Source organism: Pituophis catenifer, unplaced genomic scaffold, assembly GCF_029215685.1.
Source record: "Pituophis catenifer annectens isolate HBS135680 unplaced genomic scaffold, rPitCat1.0.hap2 SCAF_16, whole genome shotgun sequence".
Lineage (NCBI taxonomy): Eukaryota > Metazoa > Chordata > Lepidosauria > Squamata > Colubridae > Pituophis > Pituophis catenifer.
In genome coordinates, this window is record NW_027256896.1 from 17,968,230 (window position 1) to 17,985,161 (window position 16,932).

Genomic DNA, 16,932 nt, shown 5'->3' on the forward strand with positions numbered 1-16,932 from the left:
TCTATCCAAGCTTTTGACCTTTCCTTCTTCAGAATTCCTTGATTTACTGTTTTATCTTGTGCGTCTCGTGAAACTCCAAAAGGTAGCGATGCGGAGAGGCTCACAACCGCAAGGACGTGGGTTGTGATAGTGCCACCTCCATACGAGTGTTTCTTTGTGTAGACAAAAACTTGTGTTTTGCCCAGTTGGGACAACATCCAAGGTATGGTGCTTTCACCCTTTTCTTGTTGAGGTTCTCCTTGTGGTCCCATAACACGACAAAGGAACAAAATTAAAGGGAAGGAAGAATCGGAGTATTGTAACACATGGGGGCAGTTTTATCATTGGGTGGCAAATGAATATGGACAAAAAGTGGTATAAAATTAAATAAATTTGGAAGGAAAATGCTTTAGCAGGAGATATAACAAATTGAAATGTAAAAGTAAAGATACGCACATATTAAGAAAATGGTGGTAAGCGTTAAATATGACACCAAAAAATTGTACCCAGATGACGCACTGATGGATCAATGATGTAATGTTTGTTATGAAGAGAAAAAAAAAAAACTTTTTATAAAAAAAAATACATGACAAAGGAACAAGGTTGGCTGGTTGCTTAGTTTTTACTTAGCAAGGTAACTTCTTCTCACATTTGTAGACCGCTGTTGTTCAAACTTGACCACTTTTTAAGACGTATGGACTTCAACTCCCAACATGCTGGTTGGGGGGTATTCTGGGAGTTGAAATCCAATCTTAAAATGGGCAAGTTTGAAAAACAGTGTTGTAGACCATGAGTACTAGCTGTGTAGGTTGTATCAGCCTTGCACCAGCCGTAGTTACCCACAAGGTGGGTGAGAATCCATCCTATTCCAGGAAGCTTGCTTGATAACATCTCCAGAACTTCTGGAAAAATGTTCTTCTAATGTTTCCCAGTATCTTAAGCACTTAAGGGCAACCCAACCCAGGTTTTTCCTTTCATACTTTTTCTTTTCTGTAGAACCTGACCTCAATGCTCTTGTACGTTCCTCCTCCTCCTTCATATTCCTCTTTTGTGGGCCTGGCCTGACCTCATAGATGGGTCACTTGAGGTCACCTTCTTTCTTCCTCCCAACAGCCTTTTCTATTCCTGCCTTTGGAAGCTTTTCATTGGCTATGGGGGGGGGGTGACCCAGGTTGGACTCTTGGGAGTTTGTGTGACCCTCACAACTTACACCAGCTAGAAATAGCTGCTGGTTTCTGGTTACAAGCTGCCTCATCAACGGTCAGTCAAAGAATAACGACTTTAGTTTTAGACACAGAGATTGCTTCCTTCTTCCAAGCCGGAAGGCCAAGCCATCAAAAATATCAGTGTTAAATGTCTGAAGTTGTCTGGGGGGGTTAATACCAGATCCTTCCCTGGATCTCCTGCTTTGCTTTTTTCCCCCCCTGTGCATTTGAGGAAAAAAATCTTCAAGGGAGATCCATCATTACCTGTGTGCTGAATAGTTGCAGTGGTGGAAAGACTTTTCTATCCTGCTCTATAGAGTGGAGGATTGGGATGCGGTGGCTCAGTGGCTTAGACGCTGAGCTTGTCGATCGAAAGGTCGGCAGTTCAGCAGTTCGAATCCCCAGTGCCGCATAACGGGGTGAGCTCCCGTAACTTGTCCCAGCTTCTGCCAACCTAGCAGTTCGAAAGCATGCAAAAAAAATGCAAGTAGAAAAATAGGGACCACCTTTGGTGGGAAGGGAACAGCGTTCCGTGCACCTTTGGCGTTGAGTCATGCCGGCCACATGACCACGGAGACGTCTTCGGACAGCGCTGGCTCTTCGGCTTTGAAACAGAGATGAGCACCGCCCCCTAGAGTCGGGAACGACTAGCACATATGTGCAAGGGGAACGTTTACCTTTACCTTTACTTTAGAGGTTCACGTTTTCAGCAGCGTGGACTTCAACTCCCAGAATTCCAAGTAAGAACACGGTTAGTTTTCCTTTTTGAAGGATGTTTTCTGTGGTTTCCAGATTGTTGATGGCAATAAATTGACTTGAATGGGTGGAATGTTGTGCCTCGAAGTGTGTTTGGGATGGTTTGTTGGGCGCGTAGGACACGAGACCTGTTTCTATGTTCTTGACCTGTTGGTCTCTGTTTTTGCATCCGTCTCGTCCCATCTGCAGAACTTTGAAGTTGAAGCCGATGACTTGGTGAGCATCTCCGAATTGGGCAGAGGCGCTTACGGGGTGGTGGAGAAAGTGCATCACGCGAAGAGCGACACAATCATGGCTGTGAAGGTGAGAACTTGAGCAAAAGGGCTCAAAATATTTGGACCTAGCGGGTTGCATGGTCAACCGTCAAGGGAGATCGGACTAGGACAGGTGTTGGCCTAGAAGCTGGGCGATGGGGAATTCTGGTACTGCCTTAGCACAAAAGCCAGTTTGGTGACTTTGGGTCAAATCACCAGGAGACAGGGAGTTCTAGTATTGCCTTAGTCAGGAAAGCCGGTTGGATGAATTTGGGTCAATCACCAGGAGACAGGGAGTTCTAGTATTATCTTAGTCAGGAAAGGCAGCTGGGTGACTTTGGGCCAATCACCAGGAGACTGGGAGTTCTAGTCCCGCCTTAGGCACGAAAGTCAGCTGGGTAACTTTGGGCCAATCACCAGGAAACTGGGAGTTCTAGTCCCGCCTTAGGCACGAAAGTCAGCTGGATGACTTTGGGCCAATCACCAGGAAACTGGGAGTTCTAGTCCCACCTTAGGCATGAAAGTCAGCTGGGTGACTTTGGGCCAATCTCCAAGAGACTGGGAGTTCTAGTCCCGCCTTAGGCACGAAAGTCAGCTGGGTGACTTTGGCCCAATCACCAGGAGACTGGAAGTTCTAATCCCGCCTTAGGCATAATAACCCACTGGCTGACCTTGCCGGTCCCTCCCTCTCAGCCCCACCAACTTCTCCGAGTTGTTGTTGTGGGGAAAACAAACCAGGACGGAATATTAGGTAGTTCACCATTGATTTATAATAAATAAATAAATATCAGCATTGCTCCATCTTGGAAATAGTGGACAGCCAATTCCCAGAATCCCCCACCCAGCAGAGCCGTGAGTGCGGAATTCTGGGCGTTGTGGTCCGTTGTCTTGAGGTGAGGAAGGGGCTGTTCTTCCTTCCCATGCTCCACCACCGATCGGTATCCTTTTTGCTCCCAATCCAGAGGATCCGAGCCACTGTGAATACTCAGGAGCAGAAGAGGTTGGTGATGGATCTGGATGTTTCCATGAGGACAGTGGACTGCTTCTACACGGTCACATTTTACGGAGCTCTTTTCAGAGAGGTATCAAAAAGAAATCCAGGAGCCTTCCTAACTCCCTGGTGAAAGCCGCTCTAGGTTCAAATACAGGTAGCCCTCAGTTTACGACCGCAACGGAGCCCAAAATTTCTGCTGCTAAGTGAGACCTTTGTTAAGTGAGTTTTGCTGCATTTTACAACCAACAGTTAAGTGAATCACTGCAGTTCTTAAGCCAGAGTGGCGCAGTGGTTAGAGTGCAGCACTGCAGGCTATTTCTGGTATTTTCTCTGCTTTCCAATTTTGTGCAAAAACAATCCTTGCAGCTGTTATTACATGTATAATCAAATAAGTATTTTCTTTGCCAATTTTCTCTGGAAGGCTATCCAGTAGGAACAGCTCTGGTTTTAAATCAATAGGTTGTTGTGTCATTTCTTCCAACCATGTCTTAATTTTATTCCAATAGTTTTTAGCTTCTGGACATGTCCACCATATATGATAATAAGTTCCTGGTGACATTTCCAACATTTAGCTGATTTACCTTTAAACATTTTTGCCAGTTTCTTAGGGGACTTCATATAATTTTTGAAGGAATAATTTTTTTTCTTTTGGTTCTCAGGGCGATGTATGGATCTGCATGGAATTGATGGACACCTCTCTGGATAAATTTTATAAGAAGGTTCTGGAAAAGAAGAAGACTATTCCTGAAGATATCCTAGGAAAAATAGCTGTAGCCGTGAGTGTTACCTTTACCTGCCTCACTTCATGCTCAGGCTGTCTTAGCATTATAGGCCCCAGGCAAAGCAGTGTACTGGGGCCCCTACGATAACTAATCACAGGAAAGAAAAATGTCAATGATCGATACGATTAAACATACCGTATTTTTCGGACTCTAAGACACACCGGAGTATAAGACACATGAATATTTCGAAGAGAAAAAGAAGAAAAGAAATAGATTTTGGCCTCTGCACGTCCATTTTTTGCCCTCCCCAACCCCCAGGAGCATTCTGCAGGCCTCCCAAATCCTCTGCCCATCCCGTTTTTTTGTCGATCGAAAGGTCGGCAGTTCAGCGGTTCGAATCCCTAGTGTCGCGTAATTGGATGAGCTCCCGTGTCTTGTCCCAGCTTCTGCCAACCTAGCAGTTCGAAAGCATGTAAAAAATGCAAATAGAAAAATAGGGACCACCTTTGGTGGGAAGGGAACAGCGTTCCGTGTGCCTTTGGCGTTGAGTCATGCCGGCCACATGACCACAGAGACATCTTCGGACAGCACTGGCTCTTCGGCTTTGAAACGGAGAGGAGCACCGCCCCCTAGAGTCGGGAACGACTAGCACCTATGTGCGAGGGGAACCTATACTTTAAGCCGCCCAGAATCGTCCTATCGGAGACAGACGGCATATAAAAGTTAATCGACAAATAAACAAAACAAGGCAGCGATTTCTAATGTTTCTTCGTGCGCGAGTCAAGGATCCATTTTCGATCTGTTGCAATGCTTGTATAAAAGTAACAGAGTTTGAAGGGGGTAATTGAGATTGGAAAAATGGAATTAAAAGCTTTGCTGGCTGGGGAATTCTGGGAGTAGAAGTCCACCAGGTTTAAAGTTGCCAAGGTTGGAGACCCCTGATTTAAGCAGCTGCTAGAAAGTGTGTAGTTGTGAGAAGAGTCCCACAACTCTTCTGCTGTTTCTCTCTTTTCTGTCCAGATTGTGCGAGCGCTGGAGCACCTCCATAGTAAATTGTCGGTGATCCACAGAGGTACGTTTTAATTGCAGATCCCATCAGTATGACAGAGAAAGCAGCTGAGGGGTTACTAACACAGGTGGGGCCCAGATTCGAGCGTAGATCCTTCCTCTTCCTCCTCCTGACCCCTTTCCTCCTCCTCTGCACAAATCCCACCTGCTTCTAGCACTGATGATGTTCCCTAGTTGGGTAATAAAACGTCTGCAAGAAAACAAGACAGCTCAGAGAGCACCAAGGACCCCTCAGTTGTCCCAGGGCCACATGATCCCCTTTTGCGACCATCTGACAAGCCAAGTCAGCGGGGAAACCAGATTCACTTAACAACAGTGTTACTCACTTAACAACTGCAGCGATTCACTTAAAGTCTGTGGCGAGAAAGGTCGTGAAATAGGGCAAAACTCACTGAACCAAGTGTCTCATTTGGAATTTTGGCCTCCATTGCCGTCGTCCGTCGAGAACTTTTTTTTTTAACCTATGCAAAAATTTTTTTAAAAAGCATTTATGATCCCAGGCTGTTCCTCTTCCCTTCTTTACAGACGTGAAGCCGTCCAACGTCTTGATCAACAAACAGGGACACGTCAAAATGTGTGATTTTGGAATCAGCGGTTACCTGGTGGATTCGGTGGCTAAAACGTTGGATGCCGGCTGCAAACCTTACATGGCTGTGAGTGTGGGGGCAGTTAGGGGTGTGGGGGGAGGAGTCCATTGTGGCAGGGGTGGATTCAGCCGGTTCGGACTGGTGTTAATTTTAATCTGGTTCGCCGAACCGGTTGTTCCAAGGACTGCCAGACCCTGTCCTCCTGTCCCTCGCCTCCCAGGAGTCTCCATGTGGCCCGTTTTTGGATGCCAGGGAGGTGCCGGGCGCGTGGGGAGGCTCTTGGAGGGTGAAAAATGGGCCTACCGGAAGTCTAGAAACGGGCCTGTTTCCAGCCTTCGGTGCCCAGGGGAGACCGTTTTCGCCCTCCTGGAGGCTCAAGGAAAGCCTCCAGAGCCTGGGGAGGGCAAAAAAAGGGCCTACCGGAAGTACTGGAAGTCCGGAAATGGACGCATTTCTAGCATCCAGAGGGCCTCCAGAGCCTGGGGGAGGCTGTTTTCCCCCTCCTGGAGACTCAAGGAAGGCCTCTGGAGCCTGGGGAGGGCAAAAAGCCCCACCATGCTGCAGGAAGCCGAGTAGGCCGCGCCCCCATGGCCACGCCCACCCAGCAACCGGGCAACGAAGCGGTTGCTGAAATTTTTGAATCCCACCCCTGCTTTGCGGGGACACACGCATGTGAGTTTGAGGGAGGACAATCCAGTCCTTTTATCCTGTTTTCTTCTTTCCTCTGATTTTAATTTGCCTTTTATTCTCCCTCTGCAGCCCGAAAGAATTAATCCAGAGCTAAACCAGAAGGGGTATAATGTGAAATCTGACGTTTGGAGCCTTGGGATCACTTTGGTAAGAAATCAAGGTGATGGTGGGGAACGGCAAGGCCAGAAAGCATAAGGACTAGTCACATGCTGTGCTTTGGAGTTAGTACGGATTAGAGATCCGGCAATGGCAGCTAGGGGAGTTTCCTCGGATCGGGTTTCCCTTGTGGGCTTCCCTCCACCCTCTCTCCCCGGCTGTCGTAGGAAGCCAGATTGTGGATAAATCCAATCTTCGTGGGGGTCCTCGTCGTTCTCTGAGCTCCATGGATTCCTTGGAAGACGTTTCATGACCCAACTAGGGAACATCATCAATGATAGAAGGGAGTGGGATTTTGTCCTGTGAGAAAACGTCCAGCACGGATGATGTTCATGACATGGGCCATGAAATGTCTTCAGGGAAGCCGCCAAGTTCAGGGGACACAAAGGATCCCACAGTTTTCCTCCTCCTTCCACTCTCACTCCACCCAGTACTGATGATGTTATCTAGTTGGGTCATTAAATGTCTGCAAGGAAGCCACCAAGTTCAGAAATGCACTAAGGACCCCACAGTTCTCCTCCTCCTCCTCCTCCTCCTCCTTGTAAACCCCACTCCTCTTAACACTGATGATGTTATCTAATTGGTTGTTGAAACGTTTACAAGGAAGCCACCGAGCTCAGAGAGCACCAAGGACCCCCAGAGTTCAGCCCTGAGCTACAAATGTTCTCTTCTGTTGGAATCCAATCTTTGTCTCCCTCCAGATCGAGATGGCCATTCTCCGTTTCCCCTACGACTCCTGGGGGACCCCCTTCCAGCAACTTAAACAGGTTGTGGAAGAACCGTCTCCCCAGCTCCCAGCCGATCGCTTCTCCAAAGACTTTGTCGACTTGACTGCCCAGTGGTAAGTCCCTTTAGGTTGTCTCATGGTCTCCCGGAGATTGGCCCAAAGTCACCCAGCCGGCTTTCATGCCTAAGGCGGGACTAGAACTCCCAGTCTCCTGGAGATTGGCCCAAAGTCACCCAGCCGTCTTTCATGCCTAAGGCGGGACTAGAACTCCCAGTCTCCTGGGGATTGGCCCAAAGTCACCCAGCTGGCTTTCATGCCTAAGGCGGGACTAGAACTCCCAGTCTCCTGGAGATTGGCCCAAAGTCACCCAGCTGGCTTTCATGCCTAAGGCGGGACTAGAACTCCCAGTCTCCTGGGGATTGGCCCAAAGTCACCCAGCTGGCTTTCATGCCTAAGGCGGGACTAGAACTCCCAGTCTCCTGGAGATTGGCCCAAAGTCACCCAGCCGTCTTTCATGCCTAAGGCGGGACTAGAACTCCCAGTCTCCTAGGGATTGGCCCAAAGTCACCCAGCTGGCTTTCGTGCCTAAGGCGGGACTAGAACTCCCAGTCTCCTGGAGATTGGCCCAAAGTCACCCAGCCGTCTTTCATGCCTAAGGCGGGACTAGAACTCCCAGTCTCCTAGGGATTGGCCCAAAGTCACCCAGCTGGCTTTCGTGCCTAAGGCGGGACTAGAACTCCCAGTCTCCTGGAGATTGGCCCAAAGTCACCCAGCCGTCTTTCATGCCTAAGGCGGGACTAGAACTCCCAGTCTCCTAGGGATTGGCCCAAAGTCACCCAGCTGGCTTTCGTGCAGTGGGTATTTCTGTTGTTCCAATGATAAATCTTTAAGCTTGGATTAATAATGTTGTGCGTGTCTTTTTTTTCCAGTCTGAGGAAGAATCCGGCTGAACGAATGAGCTACTTAGAGATGATGGTGAGTTGATTTTCTTTCTTATGGCCCAGTTCTAAATTGTTTTATTCAGATTCCAGCAGGTGAGTGCAAGGCAACCTTAGTTTCTCCTCCTCCTCCTCCTCCTCCTCCTCCTCCTCCTCCTCCTCCTCCTCCTCCTCCTCCTCCTCCTCCTCCTCCTCCACCACCACCTCCACTTCTCCTCCTCCTCCGCCTCTACTTCTCCTCCTTCCCCTTCTCCTTCTCCTCCTTTTCCTCTTCCTCCTCCTCCTCCTTCCCCTCCTCCTCCTCCTCTTCCTCCATCTCTACTCCTCCTCCTCCTTCTTCTCCTCCTCCTCCACCTCCACTTCTCCTCCTTCCCTTTCTTCTCCTTCTCCTTTTCCTTTTCTCCTCCTCACTGCCACAACTAACACCCCCCCACACACACACTTATTGTCCTCTTTCTCCGACAGGATCACCCCTTCTTCACTCTCCACGACACCAAAGTGACCGAGATGGCTTCCTTCGTCACGGAAATCCTCGGGGAAGACTCTTAAATTTCTCCCCGCCTCCTTTCTCCCCCAAACCTCGCCATCGTGCCAAATAAACTGGAGTAGCATCGTCCTCCTTTCTCCCGGTGGGGAAGAACAGAGGCAGTTTGAAAACTTCTTCGCATTACCGGGCGGTTTGCACAAAACAGATTGAATGTCTTTGCCGGCAACCTCCCTCAGTCCCATTTAACCTCCCCTTCGTGTCTTCAAAAGAGAGAGAGAGAGAGAGAGAGAAGCCGTGGCGGCTGGGGTGCCCCCCCACCCCCCGCGCGAAGAAATCTAATTTTGGAATGCCGTTTGCGGAGGACCTGAGGTCGGTCCTTGAAATGCTTCACTGCCCTTTCTCGCTGCCGAGGTTGAATTTTCGTCTGTTCCCCTCAGTAAACCTTTCCTACCCCCCTAAAAAAAATGCAACTGTGGACACTCTGAGGTTTTCTAGACTTAATGCAAAATCCTCCATCCCTTTCAACAGCTATTCGCAGATGCTGCTGCTAAGAAGAAGCTTGTGTCGGCTTTTTAACGCTTTGCAATTTCCAAAAAGGAAAAAAAAAATCTCTTTCTGTAGAAAATCAAGACGGTTCTAGTAGTTCCTGGGAGGAGGAGTTCTATTTTTTTGCAATTCTCTTCTTTCTTTCTCTCCCTCTCTCTTTTTTTAAAAACTCCGCGGCAGTATTCCTCAATTTCAGCAATTTTAAGATGGGGGACGATTTTCAACGCTCAGAATTCTTCAAAAGCAGGCTGGCGAGGGGGGAGATTCTTGGAGATGAAGTCCACAGATCGTAAAGTTGAAAAGCTGTTCTGGAGGAATAATTTCCCTTTTCCCCCCACACCCCTATCCAAAAAAAAAAAACCAAAAACCCTCTCCTGAAAAGAATTTGCAGCCCAGTTTTGTGGCCTTCAACAAATTCATATACGAAGATGATATTTGCTAGTTTTGATATCAGCACCCTGAAGATCACCTGTCTTTTCAAACTTCGTTGCGCTTTTCAAACATTCGGATGTTCTGATGTACGTCTCACCTTTAAAAGACATGTACTGAGCCCCCCCCAACCCCAAAACATTCAGCTATTTTGGGGGAGGGGTCTCGTCTCTGGAGACATCGCTGGAGGTCGAAAATGTTAATTAAAAAATGAAATGGTCCCCAATGGGTTTCAAGAGAGATGGATTTAGCCTGGATCACTTTAACTGCACTGAAATTGGGAAGCATTATTGATCCGGTGAGCTGACTCCTATTTTCTTTCAACTCTCGTCATCCTTTCCTGGACTGTTGGAACTAGGAAGTTCACGTAGAAGTTGGAGGGATCTACCTTACTTTAAGAAGTCCAGTCTTCCCCATCACTCCTTAGCTGCAAGATGGGTCCACCCAGAAGCTTGCTTCCCTGTCCGTTGCCCCTCCACAAAATCCAGGTTTTGCACACTTTTTGTTCTTCGGCGCCAACGGTGTAGTAATTTAGCCTACTGTGCGAACCCAACGGTGAATGAATTGTCCCATTATTTACATTCACACCAATTCAAGCCCTCGCCATCGCAATGAAGCTGATGAGATTGCAACCAAGATCTATCCATCATGGTTTGGGAAGCTACAAGACCTGGGTTCACACCCATGCACCACAACTTGGCGTTAGCCGTGCTAGAACCATGGTGGTTAAGGTTGATGGCTTTTTCTGCCTGATCGAGAACATCTGGATTGAAGTGGAGACGCTTGGACTGCGACAGATGAGCTTCCTGCACTGAACCCATTTCTGATTGATAAATCTATATCTTACTTCTGCAGGGGGGAAAAAAAACAACCTTTAGGCACATGGATGGCGTGTGAATGATTCTCAAAACGGGGAACAAATGAAATATTTTTTCCTCGCCTCCAAAGGACTCTTAAGCAATGTGGAGAATTCTTCCCCTTTGACAGATTTGCTTCTAGGAAAATATTCGCTCCTCTTACCCAAAAGCAAATATCACCAGTGGCTTAATTCACACTTTTTGTTTTTCAATAAATTCTCCCCCTCCTGCTTTCCCCCCCAAAAGTAAATTATCTTTTAAATGTGTGTATATGTTTGTGTAAACGATGAATAGATGCAGAATAGGTTTTGGGAGGAAGCACCAGTGGGTGAAATTTGCAGGATAATGTTAAAACATTGCTGAGCACATTGTAAGCCGCCCTGAGTCTTCGGAGAAGGGCGGCATATAAATCAAATTAAAAAAAAACAAAAAAACAAAAGACAGAAAGAAAGAAAAAATGGAGGGGAGAAAGTCCATTTTAAGGACACTGGAAAGGGCTGAATGTCAGGAGTGTATGAGTCACATGCCAAAGAACAAATCTACCTAATTATTTTATCTGTCCGGTCTGAAAAAAATAGCCATCTCAAGCTACGACTTGGTCTTCACCCACAGTCGTTTCCACTGGAGGTTGAATGTGTTGCTAGTCCCTATTGATCCCTTAAAATATCTCAGCTTTGGCGATGTAACAGATGGGACTTGCTCCCTCCTGCTGCAAGATGATTTTTAAAATACGTTTTTCATGTCTCATCAGCTTTGAAAGACGCTGGTGTGATTATCACCCAAGTACTAACCAGACCCAAACAATATAATATTTTTCAGGATCAGCTTGCCCACCTGCAAGGGGTTTTTTAAAGTCTCTAGGCTAATTTAAATTGCTCCCTAGAAATTTATTCGTAGCTGGGGCCTCTTCTAAAGATGCTTTTGTTGAGCTGTCCTAACAGGTCTAAGTTGCTGATCAAACCTCTCCCTCATAACTTGAAGGCCACCCGTGTCCTTAATGCAGTGGTGAAATCCAAATTTTTTTACTACTGGTTCTGTGGGTGTGGCTTAGTGGGCATGGCAGGGGAAGGATACTGCAAAATCTCCATTTCCACCCCACTCGGGGGCCAGCCAGAGGTGGTATTTGCCAGTTCTCCAAACTGCTCAAAATTTCTGGTACTGGTTCTCCAAACTGCTCAAAATTTCCGCTGCCGGTTCTTCAGAACCTGCTGGATTTCACCCCTGCCTTAATGTCTTTAGATGAGATGGGTGGCAAATAAATAAACTTCCCTTCCAGATGTTCGACCTTCCCTTGGGAGAGTTGCTACCGCCTTAAGTCACCTATAAGTAAAAGCAGAATTTTTTTAAAAAAAATTAACAATAAATTGCAGGTCATGAATGATTTTGGTGGGTGGGGGACTATTCCGTCCATTCTCTTCACAAGTTAAAATGTTCCGCTTTGGGTTTTGACGTGATCCTATGTGATTTGGGGGAGGGGGGGTTTCCAGGCTTGGTCAGAGACCTGATATGACCCCCCCCAAGCCCCCACCTCTGTATTGCTTGAACCGATGAATTTCGTGGGCAGCTTCCAAAATTGAGATACCCCCATGATGTTTTTCCAACCTGTTCTTATTCTGGTTTGTGTCCCTTTCTTTTTTTTTAACCTCTGCCCTTTTTGGAAGCAAATGTAGAAAACGTTTCCTGCATTTTTTTTTCCTTTTGAGTCTAGTGCTATGTTTCTCAACCTGGGCCCCTTGAAGGTGTGTGGATTGCTATAACTCCCAGAATTCCCTCAGCCACCATGGCTGAGGGAATTCTGGGAGTAGAAGTCCACGCATCTTAAAGTTGCTAAATTGGAGGCATTCTGGTCTAATCAGATTAGATGGGCTTTGGGAAGCAAGTTTTGACGCTTCTGCTGGGTATCTGTAATATTTTTATTTCTTACCGGTTTTGGATTTAGCAAGAGGGTCTACGGCCATCGCTCCCTGAGCCTCTCCAGTTCCTTCTCGTACTTCAATGTTTGTTTCTTCAAATGCATGCCTTTGGATTTTACAGGGTTTGTTTCCTTCTCTCCCACTTCCTTCTCTTCTCCATCTTGCAAAATATTAATAATTTTGATTTGGAACCCAGCAAATGAAATGACCACAGAGCCCCTGTGGATCATGAGCTGGGTCTTCACGGGGCAAATGTGACCAGCTTTCCAGGCTTGATCTTGGTTTGAAGAAAGCTTGAGAGCTCGTGAGCCCCAAACTCTCCTTCCATTTTTTTTTCCTTTCACCTCTTCTCCTTTCCCCCCCTCTCAAGTTTCCTGCGGAAATGGAAGACTATTTATATTTAGACAAGGAACTCCGGGTGCTTTTATGATTTGAAAGATTCTCTCTAATAACTAACTTGGTTGTTGGTTTTCAATAAAAGAAGCTCCCAATCTAGTGTCTGTCTTGGTGGCTTTCTTGAAAAGGGGTGAATCATTCGTTTGTTCATTCATTCATTCATTCATTCACTCACTCACTCACTCACTCATTTAAATTTTCAACAGAGGGATCGGATTTGAATCTGAGCTAATTGACGTCCCCATTACAGGTAGTCCTTGATTTAAAAACGATTTTGCTTAGTGACAGTTCGAAGCTACAACAAAAAGCAGCTTGCAACCATGTTCGGGCTTACAACCGTTGCACGTTGTAGGGTCAAAATTCAGGCATTTGGCAACTGGCAGGTTGTTCCTCACAATTGCCGCATCCCAAAGGGCTGTGATCGCCATTTGAGTCCTTCTCAGCCGGCTTTGGACAAGTAAAGTCAACGGGGACATATGGAGTCACATAATGACTGCATGAGGATAGTACTAAATAGCTCAATAATACTAATACTAAATGCTATCATGCTAAATAGCATGATAGCAGTCTTCCAATATCTCAGGGGCTGCCCCAAAGAAGAGGGAGTCAAGCTATTCTCCAAAGCACCTGAGGGCAGGACAAGAAGCAAAGGGTGGAAACTAATCAAGGAGAGAAGCAACTTGGAATTAAGGAAGAATTTCCTGACAGAACAATTCATCAGTGGAACAACTTGCCTGCAGAAGTTGTGGATGCTCCCAACACTGGAATTTTTCAAGAAGATGTTGAATAACCGTTTTGTCTGAAATGGTGTAGGGTTTCCTGCCTAACTTAAGCAGGGGGTTGGACTAGAAGACCTCCAAGGTCCCTTCCAACTCTCTTCTAACCCCTTAGGGTTAGCTCCCCATGAATTCGGGGAGCAAAATCGACATCGCCGACAGATTCGCATTGCATCAGTATGCTTAGGAGAGTGCTATCTATGTGACCCCAATTTAATGGCACATAATCAAATAACACTTCGTCTAAGAATAGAGAAGGTTCTGTTAGGGTGTGTGTAAAAAGTATTTGTTGCTTGTGCAACGAGCAGAGCAGAAACACACAGGGAAGGAGATAAACGTCCAGCTCATGTGAGAATAATACTTTATAGATAACAAGCAGTCTCGGTGTAAGTAAAACAGTCCAAGGTCATAAACAGTAATATCAGTCCAGTAAGTATCTTCCCTTACCAAAGCAAACAGACTTTAGTAACTCTTGGTATACAGTACCATATAACAGACGTAGTAAGCAACAGGATACAATCAGGTATCAATCCGGAAGAAGCAGGAAGAACCAGGAAGAAGGAACGCTTCTCTGTGCTGCTTATTTATGCACTGTAGCCTAATTACAGGGTTCAGCAAACCCTGATTACGTGGCTCAGTTGTTTCTTAAAGAAACAGATATATTGCCTGACCAACAAGTTAGGAGTAAGCTGCAAGCTGAACCTAACAGGTTCGTACCTATCTTTGGGCTATAATATTGTGGTTTAGTATTTCACCTGAGAAGGTAGACCTTCTAGCACGCGAAGTTTCATTTTAAGACGCCGAGCTGTCACCATCTAAACCAGGAGTCTTCAACCTTGGCAACTTTATGACTTGTGGATTTTTAACCTCCCAGAATTCGCCATTCTTCCACTGATTTACCCCAAGGTGGTGCTGTTGGTTTACAGTATATTGCGTTCTGCTGGGGTCAAAGATGTTTCTCAAATTTAATGCAATTGCAACGTCGCTCATTTTTCAAAGCCGGTATCTCATTTCTGTTATTCGCAGCACTTAGAGAGGTAGATGAGACTGGAGGAGGGAGGGAGGGAGGGAGACAGAGATGAGGGTGTTAACGCAAGATAATTTGGGTTTTAGAGACGGAATTTGGTGATTGTGCATCTGAAGTGCCTGTGTGTGTACAGCTACGCGCAGGTTTTATTATTTTTTTAAAACATGGATTTTTTTTTAAATCCCAGTTCAACGTCCCTTCTTGTCTTACCTTTAAATCTACTCTGATGAGATCCCCTTCAAACCTGGAGGAAGAGCAAGAATATGCAACTGTGTGCAATTTGCTTTTTCTTGCTCTCTCTCTCCCTCTTCTTCCTTTATCGGCCCATTTTCAAATAGCTTCCAATCCTCTCTCTCAATAAAGAAGAAAGCAACTTATGCCCCCTTCTGCACAACCAAACCGGTTAAACAAATCCACGTGCCCAACACTCAATGCCCAGATTCCGCTCAAATTTTAAGAACGCCAAGTTATCTCTGGCTGCCGTAGAGGATTGTAAGAAGTGACAATGGACATTGTTTGATGGGCCACAAAATCTCTCTTGTTCATGGGACGGGGAGGAAGAAACGGATGCGAATGGAAAGGAATGTGATTGTAGGGCTAATACAATAGATCTTTGGTCCCCGTAGGAGGCAAATTTATGGTAGGAGCAGTTCCTCCAACATCACAAGACCGAAGTGAAATCATTAGGCCTCGTAAGCGATGTATCCACTTCTCGTTGTCCTCATCTCATCCGATTAAAGTCGAAGATTTCATTCTTTGGCTGCTGTATTTCGCTTGCTCATTGCTGGGCAATGATTAAAACACCGCAAAGCCTTAAAAAGAATTGTCAACCCTCCCAACCAGTGGTGGGATTCAAAATTTTTTACTACCGGTTCTTTGGGCATGGCTTGATGGCTGTGGGTGGACTTCAACCCCCAGAATTCCCCCACATAGCATGCTTCAATTCTAGGAGTAGAAGCCCACCCGTCTTAAAAGTTTCTGTCAACCTAGTGAGCTAGCTCCAACAGGAATCTCCACCAGATGGATTGATTCTTTTTTACTCGAAGGTTACAATAAAAAGAATCTTGCAAGCCTGAAACCCCCACCCCATCTTTACAGGTCATGAAACTAGGGAGGGTCCCTTCTGAGATGTTTCCTACACTCCTGATGTGGGCTAAGCTGCCTCTTATTCAGCCGCTCCACTGGTGGTGTCTCTTCCTCCGTCTCCCAAGTTCATTCTCATGTACCATTACACTTGTTGAGGTTGAGAAACACAGTTCTCAGCCAGCAGTGGGATTCACATATTCTTACCACCGATTCACCCTGCGCGCACGCTCACTTCCGTGTATGCACCCGACCTTCCATGCATGTGCCTGGCCTTCCGCGTGTGCACTTTTCTCGTGCACACGCCTTCTGTGCATGCGCCTCGAAAACCCGCGATCTCTGCTACCGGTTCGCTTGAACCGGTACGAACTGGCTGAATACCAGCACTGTTCTCGGTTAGAGAAACCGGCTGATCGTGTTTCTTCTTTTTCCACCCCGTTTCTCTTTTTTCTGCATGGAGAAAATCCAAAGGTAGGTTTCGGGATGGCCAAATGGGCTTCCTCTCCTCCTCCTCCTCCTCCTCCTCCTTCTCCTTCTCCTTCTGTGTGCCCAGAACTTTTCATCAATCGCTTTGTGGGAAGCTTCAGTGCTTGCATGTCCAAAAAGCTGCAGCTACGACCATGAAAACCTTGAAAAGGTTTTCTCTTACTCTGCGAGAAATCGATAGTTCCGTGGCAATTCTCCAAGAGCTGCGGAAGGAACGGAAAATGAGGAAGCAGACGGGAGATGTTGGAGTTGGACAGGGTATTGATCCACTCTGGTGCGATGGCTCTCTAGAGATCCACTCAAGGAGTAGCAAAATGTCAGACTTCCCAGGTAACCTAGACAGGAAACGCGATCAGATGAGCTAATTCTACTGTACTGCACAGATCTCCCACCATCTCTTAAGAAGCTAGAGAAGGTCCCTTCTCAGTCTCTTCCTTTGATCGCTCTGCAGCTGCTGCAGGCAATGTTTTCTCTTATATGACGCTTCCCTAAGTAGTATTTCTTGGCCTGGTCTCTCAAGGTCTTTCTCACATAGCATGAAAACAAAAGACCACAAACCATCAATTTGATGTTTTCCAAATATGTCGGCCTATGACAGACCAAGTGCCGAAAGTGCACGCAGGCATGGATGCGAATGCACGTGTGTGCGCCCAAACTCCCAAAATGCAATTCGCACAAGGGCCCTGCACATGCGCCCCTCCTCCCTTGCATACGCGTGTGACCCCCCACAGCGTCCTGCCAGCACGCTACCGGTTCTCCAGAACCTGTCAGAACCTGCTGGATTTCACCCCTGGGATTGCTCTCTGCTTATATACAATAGCTTGCTCTGCCAGCGTTGGGTGTGCTTTTCTCCTTG

At 46.7% G+C, this 16,932-nt stretch overlaps 1 protein-coding gene across 2 annotated transcripts in view; it reads left to right on the top strand.

The window, feature by feature from the left end:
• MAP2K3 (mitogen-activated protein kinase kinase 3) overlaps positions 1 to 12,747 on the top strand; it is a 58,316-nt gene extending 45,569 nt beyond the window's left edge. For both annotated transcript variants that reach the window (XM_070955448.1, XM_070955447.1), the window contains exons 5-13: positions 2,130 to 2,243; positions 3,157 to 3,276; positions 3,848 to 3,964; positions 4,931 to 4,982; positions 5,504 to 5,631; positions 6,325 to 6,402; positions 7,113 to 7,252; positions 8,068 to 8,113; positions 8,542 to 12,747. In XM_070955448.1, the coding sequence (XP_070811549.1) occupies positions 2,130 to 2,243; positions 3,157 to 3,276; positions 3,848 to 3,964; positions 4,931 to 4,982; positions 5,504 to 5,631; positions 6,325 to 6,402; positions 7,113 to 7,252; positions 8,068 to 8,113; positions 8,542 to 8,625 (879 nt within the window). In that variant the 3' untranslated portion in view covers positions 8,626 to 12,747. The remainder of the gene's footprint in view (positions 1 to 2,129; positions 2,244 to 3,156; positions 3,277 to 3,847; positions 3,965 to 4,930; positions 4,983 to 5,503; positions 5,632 to 6,324; positions 6,403 to 7,112; positions 7,253 to 8,067; positions 8,114 to 8,541) is intronic.
• Positions 12,748 to 16,932: the final 4,185 nt, after the last annotated feature.